The sequence below is a fragment of the Coregonus lavaretus genome (genome assembly GCF_964263955.1).
Source record: "Coregonus lavaretus genome assembly, contig: HAP1_SCAFFOLD_986, whole genome shotgun sequence".
NCBI lineage: Eukaryota > Metazoa > Chordata > Actinopteri > Salmoniformes > Salmonidae > Coregonus > Coregonus lavaretus.
In genome coordinates, this window is record NW_028161564.1 from 1 (window position 1) to 12981 (window position 12981).

The following is a 12981-nucleotide window of genomic DNA, read 5'->3' on the forward strand; positions in this document are numbered from 1 at the left end:
ATTTTCTACATTGTTGAATAATAGTGAATACATCACAATTATGAAATAACACATATGGAATCATGTAGTAACCAAAAAAGTGTTAAACAAATCAAAATATATTTAATATTTGAGATTCTTCAAAGTAGCCACCGTTTGCCTTGATGACAGCTTTGCACACTCTTGGTATTCTCTCAACCAGCTTCACCTGGGATGCTTTTCCAACAGTCTTGAAGGAGTTCCCACATATGCTGAGCACTTGTTGGCTGCTTTTCCTTCACTCTGCGGTCCAACTCATCCCAAACCATCTCAATTGGGTTGAGGTCGGGTGATTGTGGAGGCCAGGTCATATGAAGCAACACTCCATCACTCTCCTTCTTGGTCAAATAGCCCTTACACAGCCTGGAGGTGTGTTTTGGGTCATTGTCCTATTGAAAAACAAATGATAGTCCCACTAAGCGCAAACCAGATGGGATGGCGTATCGCTGCAGAATGCTGTGGTAGCCATGCTGTTTAAGTGTGCCTTGAAATCTAAATAAATCACAGACAGTGTCACCAGCAAAGCACCCCCACACCATCACACCTCCTCCTCCATGCTTCACGGTGGGAACTACACATGCAGAGATCATCCATTCACCTAGTCTGTGTCTCACAAAGACACGGCGGTTGGAACCCAAAATCTCAAATTTGGACTCATCAGACCAATGGATCGATTTCCACCGGTCTAATGTCCATTGCTCGTGTTTCTTGGCCCAATCAAGTCTCTTCTTATTATTGGTGTCCTTTAGTAGTGGTTTCTTTGCAGCAAAATCGACCATGAAGGCCTGATTCACACGGTCTCCTCTTAACAGTTGATGTTGAGATGTGTCTGTTACTTGAACTCTGTGAAGCATTTATTTGGGCTGCAATCTGAGGTGCACTTAATTGCCGATTTCTGAGGCTGGTAACTCTAATGAACTTATCCTCCGCAGCAGAGGTAACTCTGGGTCTTCCATTCCTGTGGCGGTCCTCATGAGAGCCAATTTCATCACAGCGCTTGATGGTTTTTGAGACTGCACTTTAAGAAACTTTCAAAGTTCTTTACATTTTCCGGATTGACTGACCTTTATGTCTTAAAGTAATGATGCACTGTCGTTTCTCTTTGCTTATTTGAGTTGTTCTTGCCATAATATGGACTTGGTCTTTTACTAAATAGGGCTATCTTCTGTATACCAACCGTACCTTGTCACAACACAACTGATTGGCTCAAACGCATTAAAGAAGGAAAGAAATTCCACAAATTAACTTTTAACAAGGCACACCTGTTAATTGAAATGCATTCCAGGTGACTACCTCATGAAGCTGGTTGAGAGAATGCCAAGAGTGTGCAAAGCTGTCATCAAGGCAAAGGGTGGCTACTTTGAAGAATCTCAAATATTAAATATATTTTGATTTGTTTAACAATTCTTTGGTTACTACATGATTCCATATGTGTTATTTCATAGTTTTGATGTCTTCACTATTATTCTACAATGTAGAAAATAGTAAAAATCAAGAAAAATCCTTGAATGAGTAGGTGTGTCCAAACCTTTGACTGGTACTGTTTTTAGCCTAAGAAACAAGGTTCATGAAATAAATAACTTGATAATTACAGATGACATTCATATTCATTCATCTCTGAAAGTCACTTACAGTACATTCGGAAAGTATTCAGACCCCTTGACTTTTTCCACATTTTGTTACATTACAGCCTTATTCTAAAATTGATTAAATTGTTTTTTCCCTCATCAATCTATAAAAATACCCCATAATGACAAAGAGAAAACAACAGGTTTTTAGAAATGTTGCTAATTTATTACAAAATAAAAAACTGAAATATGAAGGAGAGATTGACTTCATCACTACTTGTTTTTGTAAGAAGTGTTGACAAGCTGAATGCACCGAGCTGTCTGTTTAAACTACTAGCACACAGCTCGGACCCCATGCATACCCCACAAGACATGTCACCAGAGGTATCTTCACAATCCCCAAGTCCAGAACAGACTATGGGAGGTGCACAGTATTACATAGAGCCATTACTACATGGAACTCTATTCCACATCAGGTAACTAATGCAAGCAGTAGAATCAGATTAAAAAATACAGAAGAGACACACACACAGGTACAGACACTCATACGCACACACATGCTAGCACACACACTCTACCCACACGTACATTGTTGTATGGTGGTATAATACATTTTGTATTGTAGATATGTAGAGGTGTAATAATGTTATATGATGTACTGTTTTATCTTTTGTTTTATGTGTGATGTAAGTGCCTTAATGTGTTTGGACCCCAGGAAGAGTAGCTCATGGGAATCCCTAATAAATACAAAGAAATACAAATAGTAAATCAAACTTCATAAAAGTGCTAGGTGGATAGTTATTTTACAGAGAAAAAACAACAACAACATATTTTTTTAACAGGACAAATCTGAGGGGGCACGTGCCTCTCTGACCCCTATGTGCATGACGCCTCTGGTGTCCTGAGCCAATGAATACCAAGAGGGTGGTACGGTTGTGCAGAACTGCACCCTGCCATTGAAGAAGTGGCCCAACTAGCCGGTCTGGCTAAAGAGTGGGAGGGACATTCACCTGCAGTGAAAAGGTGTGTTCTAGCCTGAGCTAGGACAGAGGGGAGCAAACATACTTAGGGCCAGCACTGACAATCCAGAGAGTCAGTGAGAGAGTACAGAGAGGGAGAGAGAGACACACACCAAAATTGATCAAAGCTCAAGATTTGAAAAGCATCCAGCTCCAAGATGCCAGTTCTGTGGCGCTCCACGTTCTTCCTGGTGATGGTACTGCTTGCCATTAGTAGGCCCAGCCTGGCATCTCAGGCAAGGAATGAAGAACAAAGCACAGGAAATGGAACAAAAGATCCTATCACCACCCTGCCCATCGTTATCTGGAAGTGGGAGGAAATTCATTTCCCATACCTGGTGGCACTCTGGATCCTGGTCAGCTGGCTCTGCAAACTCGGTGAGTACCATACATGTACATCAGTGGAGGCTGGTGACTTGAAAAATTGAGGAGGATGGGAGACCCACGGTATAGGCTCGGAACACACGGAGACAACAATGAGGGTATGAGGCATGAGTTGGGGTGTTCAGAGGCTTGACATCAGTGCAGGACAGGGGTTGAGGTGTTCATAGGCTTCAGTGCAGGACAGGCTCATCATGGATGGATGGCGTTGGAGAAGAGCTCAATCTTCCACTGAGGGCAAGACAGGATTTGACTGGGAAGACAAAAACCAATAACACAATACACTACACAGTTACACAAAACATCTAAGAATGAGTTAGTCCAAGCAAAATCATTGATGTGTAATAATGTGATTGCGTTTGTGTGTGTGATTGACTCTCCATACAGTAATGAGAGAAAATTGATATGGGCCAGTGAATGAGCGGGCACATGAGACGTGGCTTCAGTTCATGTCAGGAGAGAGTTGACAATGGTAGTGGAGTGGAGTGGTCATCACCTCTTAATCAGGGAACAGGAGGGGACTTAGCTGTAAATACAAATAGCAGATACATTCCATTACAGCTGCACCATCGTAGGTTTGGGCAACGAGTTTCTCCATGAAGTTAAACTCAGACATATCAGAATTCACAAAGTCAAACACAGACTGCTCATCTCACCTCTTGACACATCAAAGTAGCCAAAGAAACATTCCTGAATAAAGCCTTGATCATCCACATACCTGACAATAACTAACAACTGCAAGCAGACTAGTGACAAGGCTATGACGGGACCAGTTGTTCCTAATCAGGTCACATATTTTTTTTTTTACTCCTGAAATAAACTCCTGGCCCTGGGGGGGAAGACAACCCTGTCAAACTGCAGCAACCTTATACTTGTTCATATTCATTATATTTAGACTAGATTAAGAGGGGTATTTCCTCGACCCAGACACAGAGATAACAACTGATAGACAATAGAACTCACAGGGCTGAGCTTGCTTAATGCATGTTTGCATCATGCAGGCCTAATAAAAAATGTACTCACATCTGTCATCACTATTATGTTGATTGATTAATTACAGCTAATTATTTTTGGATTGAAAATGTATAGGCAGCCTAGCCAGCTCAAATTGGAATATAAACCAAATTTGATCACATTCACATTTTATCCTGACACACAAATGGACTATAAATACATAACATTACCTATTTATTTGCCCTGACCAGATGGACAGGTTGCATAGGCTGTATGCAGCTGCTATTATTAGTAGCCTACAGTTGATCAGACTGAAAAAATAGTATCGTACAGCATGTCAGATCTCTAATGTTTAGGTGTAGCCTAGGCTGCTGCAACATTTATGTATTGATTGTTTGCTTGTGTCTGTCCGGAGTGATTATGTGTACCTTTTCTAAATAAATACAGAAGGAAAGTGGAAAGCCTACTTGAACGCGCACGAGTAATGCGCTGCGTCAACCTCTCTTTAATCTCACTTTTAATGGAGATGCGATGGAAGCTATCAAATCATTCTGAATTGATTTCGACATCCCAGAAAAGACAGTCGAAAGTTCCATATGTTCAGCAAGTAAAGCATCGTAACGGGCAATTACCTCTGCAAGCTCCTTGTAGTTGCCCTAACATGCCCAAATATGCAGTGGTGTCGATAAGCCGCTTGAGAACATCCCTGTTTCTTCTTACTTTCTCGTTGTGTTGCTCAATTTGAATACACAGACTTTCGTCCATTTACATGATCGATGCGGCTTTTTCCCAGAAGCTTGAATCTGATGTGGGCATTTATATGCTTCCTGCTTTTGTTATGCCGTTTAGCTGAATGATCGATGTTCTTCAGGTCACTGTACCCCCCTTTCGCCCAAGGCTTTCCAAAAAGCAGGCAAGGCCAGCAATATAGGCGGCTTGATGAAAGGCTCCCTGTTAACCAGCTATACTGTTGATACCAATTGGTATTGAACACCCTCACCTTTTCATCCTTCTTCATGAAACTGATCTCAGGCAGAGGTCGACCCTCGGTTTTAATTTGCACCTTTTCCATGTACCCCAGAGAATGAAAGGGGTTCTTCAACAAAAAGTCCACAGCATTTACGGTAGCATTTGCCATTCTGGTGCCATGCTCGCACTGACTGCTAGCTACTGCTACTTGCTACTGAAGTTAGCAAGGCAACTGGACACAAAAATAAAGTTCTAAAACCAAGAAAACCATTTATAATATACCTCCTCCATCTCCTGTAATTTGAAGAAACTAATTTGAATTGAATAATATGCTAAAAATGCTCAACTATCACTTTTCACTCTCAATCTCTATCCAACAATGTCAACAACTCACCAAGCTTCTCAACACATAGAACCCCCCATAATGCTCTGCGGCACAACCCCAATACAACACACTAGGTTCATTCTCTGATCCTAATCTCATGATTGGATGGACAACATGTCAGTTCATACTGCAAAAGCATTGATTGGTTGGAGGTCGTCCTCCGGAAGTGGTCATAATTATCATGTAGGTCTATGGAAGGGGGTGAGGCCTGCGAGCCTCCTAGGTTTTGTATTGAAGTCGATGTAGCCAGAGGAAAATGGAAGCTAGCTGTCCTCCTGCTACACCATAATGCTACCCCAGAGATTGCTGTTGAAGTTACTATAGACCTTCACTGAAAAACAGTGTGTTTTAATTAATTATTTGGTGAAAGGGTAGGTAACAACACATCTGCCATGCTGATCCTCAAAAAGTTATACAGCTGCACCATTGAGAGCATCCTGACTGGTTGCATCACCGCCTGGTATGGCAACTGCTCGGCCTCCGACTGCAAGGCACTACAGAGGGTAGTGCGTACGGCCCAGTACATCACTGGGGCCAAGCTTCCTGCCATCCAGGACCTCTATACCAGGCGGTGTCGAAGGAAGGCCCTCAAAATTGTCAAAGACTCCAGCCACCCTAGTCATAGACTGTTCTCTCTGCTACTGCACGGCAAGCGGTACCAAAGTCTAGGTCCAAAAGGCTTCTCAACAGCTTCTACCCCCAAGCCATAAGACTCCTGAACAGCTAATCATGGCTACCCAGACTATTTGCACCCCCACCCCATCTTTTTATGCTGCTGCCACTCTGTTAATTATTTATGCATAGTCACTTTAACTCTACCCACATGTACATATTACCTCAACTACCTCAACTAGCCGGTGCCCCCGCACATTGACTCTGCACCGGTACCCCCCTGTATATAGCCTCCCTACTGTTATTTTATTTTACTTCTGCTCTTTTTTTCTCAACGCTTTTTTGTTGTTGTTTTATTTTACTTTTTTATTAAGAAATAAATGCATTGTTGGTTAAGGGCTATAAGTAAGCATTTCACGGTAATGTCTACACCTGCTGTATTCGGCGCATGTGGCAAATAAAATTTGATTTGATATGAATGTATTTAGTGTAGTTTTATCTAAAAAGGATAACTTTTTAAATGTTTCACTATTTCAATGAGGAGGATGGTCCTCTTCCTCCTCTGAGGAGCCTCCTCTGATGTACATCCCCTTCCCCGGGCTACTCATCTTTATAGTATTTCATCGTACCATAGATTGCCACCCTCTATTCACACTCTGAGAGTTTGTTTGGTTACGCTTTACTTTACCCTGAGTCATAAGGTAAAGGAGAACTTTGATTCTGGCAAGTGATAATGTAATTTGTGCTAAGGTATATGCGTATGTATGTACAGATATGAGTTATGGAGTGTCATCTTTTGAAGGTTAATGGTTAAAGGTAATGGAGCATCTACCGTGTTGTGTTGTGTTTAGGTCTCGTTTGTTGTGGTGACATGGTAGTCATTAGCAATGTGAGTGTTCACAACAGACATAATTGAGATGTGACATTGATTACACTTTATGTGTGTTTGTGTAAATGTGCATACACTGTGCCTTCACAAAGTATTCACACCCCTTGATTTTTTCCACATTTTGTTATTACAAAGTGGGATTAAAATGGATTTAATTGTCATTTATTTTCAATGATCGCCACAAAATACTCTGTAATGTAAAAGTGGAAGAAATATATATATATATACATACATTACCAGTCAAAAGTTTGGACACACCTACTCATTCAAGTGTTTCTTTATTTTTTACTATTTTCTACATTGTAGAATAATAGTGAAGACATCAAAACTATGAAATAACACATATGGAGTCTTGAAGGAGTTCCCACATATGCTGAGCACTTGTTGGCTACTTTTCCTTTACTCTGCGGTCCAACTCAATCCCAACCATCTCAATTGGGTTGAGGTTGGGTGATTGTGGAGGCCAGGTCATCTGATGCAGCACTCCATCACTCCCCTTCTTGGTCAAATAGCCCTTACACAGCCTGGAGGTGTGTTTTGGGTCATTGTCCTGTTGAAAAACAAATGATAGTCCCACTAAGCACAAACCAGATGGGATGGCGTATCGCTGCAGAATGCTGTGGTAGCCATGCTGGTTAAGTATGCCTTGAATTCTAAATAAATCACAAACAGTGTCACCAGCAAAGCACCCCCACACCATCACACCTCCTCCCCCATGCCTCACGGTGGGAACCACACGTGGAGATCATCCGTTCACCTACTCCGTGTCTCCTAAAGACACGCCGGTTGGAACCAAAAATCTCAAATTTGGACTCATCAGACCAAAGGACAGATTTCCACCGGTCTAATGTCCATTGCTTGTGTTTCTTGGCCCAAGCATGTCTCTTCTTATTATTGTTGTCCTTTAGTAGTGGTTTCCTTGCAGCAATTCGACCATGAAGGCCTGATTCACGCAGTCTCCTCTGAACAGTTGATGTTGAGATGTGTCTGTTAACTGAACTCTGTGAAGCATTTATTTGGCCTGCAATCTGAGGTGCAGTTAACTCTAATGAACTTATCTTCTGCAGCAGAGGTAACTATGGTTCTTCCTTTTCTGTGGCGGTCCTCATGAGAGCCAGCTTCATCATATCGCTTGATGTTTTTTTGCAACTGCACTTGAAGAAACTTTCAAAGTTCTTTACATTTTTACTTCATGTCTTAAAGTAATGATGGACTGTCGTTTCTCTTTGCTTATTTGAGCTATTCTTGCCATAATATGGACTTGGTCTTTTACCAAATAGGGCTATCTTCTGTATACCACCCCTACCTTGTCACAACACAACTGATTGGCTCAAATGCATTAAGAAGGAAATAAATTCCACAAATTAACTTTTAAGAAGGCACACCTGTTAATTGAAATGCGTTCCAGGTGACTACCTCATGAAGATGGTTGAGAAAATGCCAAGAGTGTGCAAAGCTGTCATCAAGGCAAAGGGTGGCTACTTTGAAGAATCTCAAATATTAAATATATTTAGATTTGTTTAACACTTTTTGGGTTACTACATGATTCCATATGTGTTATTTCATAGTTTTGATGTCTTCACTATTATTCTAAAATGTGGAAAATAGTAAAAATCAAGAAAAATCCTTGAATGAGTAGGTGTGTCCAAACTTTTGACTGGTACTGTATATGGAAAATAGAACACTAATATACTGTATCTTGATTAGATAAGTATTCAACTCCCTGTGTCTATACATGTTGGAATCACCTTTGGCAGCGATTACAGCTGTGAGTCTATCTGGGTAAGTCTCTAAGAGCTTTGCACACCTGGATTTTACAATATTTGCACATGATTCTTAAAAAAATTCTTCAAGCTCTGTCAAGTTGGTTGTTGATCATTGTTCGACAGCCATTTTCAAGTCTTGCCATAGATTTTAAAGCCGATTGGAGTGAAAACTAGGGGTGGGCCGAGTACTCGGACAAAATGAGTATCGTAACTAATCGAGAATTTTTTGAAATTATTCTTGATGGAAAATGTTTTATTTCCAGCTGCCAGCACGCATCTCTCTTTAACTCAAATAGTGTGAAGCGCTGTGTGCTCTAAACAACTTCAAAACATTATGATTTCCTAGAGGTTGCAGTAGGTGCCCCCCCCCCCCCCACAAGGCATTAGTAGCAGAAAAACTGAAGGGTTAAAAATAAAACTGAATGCTATGGCTCGTAGTGACTCAATTGTAACCAGTATGAACTTAGCAACTTTGCAATATACACTACAAAGATACAACTTTTCATTCCACAAGAATATGTACTGTGTCTGCAACTTCAGGCCCAAAAATGTCCTTTGTCTAACCTTTCCATCTTGCCAAGACTGAACCTTTTTATTCAGGTGTTAAAAAGTGCATACTTATACATGCTTGGAGGAACATGGGCCTCAAGGCCAAGGTCATGTTTAACATTTTAAAGGCTAAATGGCAGGCCGGGCGCTGGTTAAAATTATACATTGGGACATTAGTTAATTAATATGGCTAATAATGTGAACTGATGCATGCCATCTTTTCCCACCCTATTTAGCAATGGAGCTAAACATTTGGCAGTAAATAAAGTAGATCATGATAAATCCAACTTTACTTTATGTTAAAATAACATTTGACTTATCATTTATAATTTGTGAAAATAGATTACTCATAGGGTCTGTCATGGTTGCAGTTTCGAAACACTTCCAGACAATGTGAAAATGTCCACCTGTTAGGCCTTTCTAAGTACAACAGGCCTATCTATGTGAGCACTTGTGATATGTGCTACATTGACTGCTGAATAAAGTCAGTATATGTTCACATATACTGTCACATACACTGAGTGTACAAAACATTAAGAACATCTTCCTAATATTGAGATGCACCACTGTTTAGTGTGAAAAACCCAGTAGCGTTGCAGTTCTTGACTCAAACCGGTACGTCTGGCACCTCCTACCATACCCCGTTTAAAGGCACTTAAATATTTTGTATTGCCCATTCACCCTCTGAATGGCACACATACACAATCCATGTCTCAATTGTCTCAAGGCTTAAAAATCCTTCTTTAACCTGTCTCTTCCCCCTTCATCTATACTGATTTGAAGTGGATTTAACAAGTGGCATCAATAAGGGATCATAGCTTTCACCTGGATTTACCTGGTCAGTCTATGTCATGGAAAGAGCAGTTCTAAATGTTTTGTTTACTCAGTGTATACTGACTTATGATTATTCACTTATACATATTACATTACATTTTAGTCATTTAGCAGACGCTCTTATCCAGAGCGACTTACAGTTAGTGAATACATATCTTTTTTTTTTTATACTTGCCCCCCCGTGGGAATCGAACCCACAACCCTGGCGTTGCAAACGCCATGCTCTATCAACTGAGCTACATCCCTGCCGGCCATTCCCTCCCCTACCCTGGACGACGCTGGGCCAATTGTGCGCCGCCCCATGGGTCTCCCGGTCGCGGCCGGCTGCGACAGAGCCTGGATTCGAACCAGGATCTCTAGTGGCACAGTTTGCACTGCGATGCAGTGCCTTAGACCACTGCGCCACTCAGGAGCTACGTAATACACATATTACAAACAATTCCATTAAAAAAAGAAAATGTCAGTTGGATTACCTGTGCCCCCTGGGTAAAGAGTCATATTTGTTATGCTATTTGAGCACAGTAACTAACCAATAAGTGACAGATAGTAAAACCAAGTCATGATGCCTCTGGACCCAGCTCCTGACCCGAAACAACATCATCACTATGGAGTTCACCAGAATGGCAACAGTGTTTACATCACAAATACATGATGCCATTGTTTCCTACTTGACAAGTTTTTGTTGTATATCAACAATGTTATGGAATACATACAAATACACAATGTCCCTAAGTTTACACCCACAGATGTATTGTCCCATGTGCACACACCTCAGTCAGAATGTGGGCATGAAACAGCCCTCTGGAGCCAGGCAAACAATGAACTGAAATTCCACAACAAAACCCACAGATCCAATGTAACAACTTTTTAATCCGACTTGAAAGCACACATTAGGATGAAGTTTTCTCCTTGAGAGTGCCATAGTAGTCTCTGCCCTTGACTGAGTGCAATAGAGACTGAGGAACCGAAGCCAAGCAATGCAGACACTGCTCAATGTGACTGAGTAACCAAGAGCAGATGCCCTAAAGAGGAGGTACTGTATTTCCTCTTTCTTCCCTCCACACCCTTCCACCTTGAGAGGACATATAAACGGTTGAGCCTGTTATTCAGTGCACCTCTGCCCTCACTGCACCATTGCCCTCAGACACCGGCCCGGCCCACACCACTGTGACCTGAGCATTGAGCAGGTCATCTGAGAGAGAGAGAGAGAGAGAGAGAGAGAGAGAGAGAGAGAGAGAGAGAGAGAGAGAGAGAGAGAGAGACTGTGCCACCGTCAGAGAGGAGAAGAGAGGAGAGGAGAGAAGAGGGACAGAAACGTAACATTCTGTCCGGCTGGGCTGAACAGTCTGTACTACAGTTTGGCTCCAGATATCTATGTGATGCTGGGACAAGAATACCCTGAACCTCTCGGAGCGTAGGGCATCAGGAGAGGCCAAATACGTTCTCAGGACTCTCAAAGAACCCCGAGAACAAATTCTGCTCCATTATTTATTTATCTATTTATTTGGTGAAATGCCATGCATAACTTGCCTCTGGCTGCTGGGGGCATTGTTGCTGACTTGTACTGTGGGCCTGATAGTTGAGGGTACAGAGGTGGGAGCACCCCAGGGGTCGCATCCAGAGCTAGGGGTGGTGGGATCGAACCACAGCCAGGCTGGAGGGGACCATGGGTCCAGCCTCTCAGGGATACAAATCGTGACATTTAAATGGCACCATGTGGAAGCCCCCTACCTCATCACCTTATGGATACTGGTGGCTGGGGTATCCAAAATGTGTATGCATACAGGTGGGTGCAGTCAGCTCAGGGGTCTTGAGGATTAGATGACCAGCTGCAGATTCACTGTTAGAGAGTGGGGCCTGATTTGATTTAGTTCCTAATGAAGATTGATAAATTAATGTTTTAATTTGGTGTTCTGAACTTTTGTGGAGAGCAGTTGAGATCAAATAAAAGGAGATGAAAGAATACATACCAAATCCAGGGTCCACTTCTGCCACAGTTCAAAATAATGTTACAGACACAAAACTGCTATGTCAGGGAAGATATTGCAGAGTTGGTATCATTCACAATGATGCTGGCAGACAGATTTGGCAAAGGCTGTGAAAGTTGTAATGACTTTCTATGTGGCCTGGACTCAAGGAAGATTACTCTTTCATGATCATAAAACATAAAAAATAATTTCTTAGACTCTGACCTTCCATGTATAATTTGGGTCTCATTTCAAAGGAGATACATTTTTTTATGCATTTTTTTTACCCCTTTTTCATGATATCCAATTGGTAGTTACAGTCTTGTCCCATCGTTGCAACTCCCGTACGGACTCGGGAGAGGCAAAGGTCAAGAGCCATGCGTCCTCCGAAACACAACCCTGCCAAGCCACACTGCTTCTTGACACACTGCTCGTTTAACCCGGAAGCCATCCGTACCAAAGTGTCAGAGGAAACGTCGTACAACTGGCGACCGTGTCAGCTATAGCGTGATGGGAAAAGGACATCCTGGCCGACCAAACACTCCCCTAACCCGGACGACGATGGGCCAATTGTAAACATCAGACAGATCAAAGGAAGCAGGCAATATCATCCAGTGAGAACGAAAGCTGTGTTTTGTGAAGCATTTGTGCCATAAATAGGCCCAACATAATGCCACTACTCTCTAGCATTTGCAGCCCTTGTCAGTGTTATCAAGGCAACACGCTGTTTACATTTTACATTTTAGTTATTTTTTTTTTATTATTTTTTTTTTTTATTTTTTTTTTTTTTTTTTTTAGTCATTTAGCAGACGCTCTTATCCAGAGCGACTTACAGTTAGTGAGTGCATACATTTTTTTTTTTCATACCCCCGTGGGAATCGAACCCGCAACCCTGGCGTTGCAAACGCCATGCTCTACCAACTGAGCTACATCCATGCCGGCCATTCCCTCCCCTACCCTAGACGACGCTGGGCCAATTGTGCGCCGCCCCATGGGTCTCCCGGTCACGGCCGGCTACGACAGAGCCTGGATTCGAACCAGGATCTCTAGTGGCACAGCTAGCACTGCGA

General features: G+C 42.1%; 1 protein-coding gene across 1 annotated transcript in view; it reads left to right on the forward strand.

The window, feature by feature from the left end:
- Positions 1-2633: 2633 nt before the first annotated feature.
- Positions 2634-12981, forward strand: part of LOC311120393 (sodium/hydrogen exchanger 3-like) — a 61471-nt gene continuing 51123 nt past the window's right edge. The window contains exon 1 of the mRNA XM_084194996.1: positions 2634-2983. Coding sequence (XP_084051122.1) covers positions 2764-2983 — 220 coding nt within the window. The 5' untranslated portion in view covers positions 2634-2763. The remainder of the gene's footprint in view (positions 2984-12981) is intronic.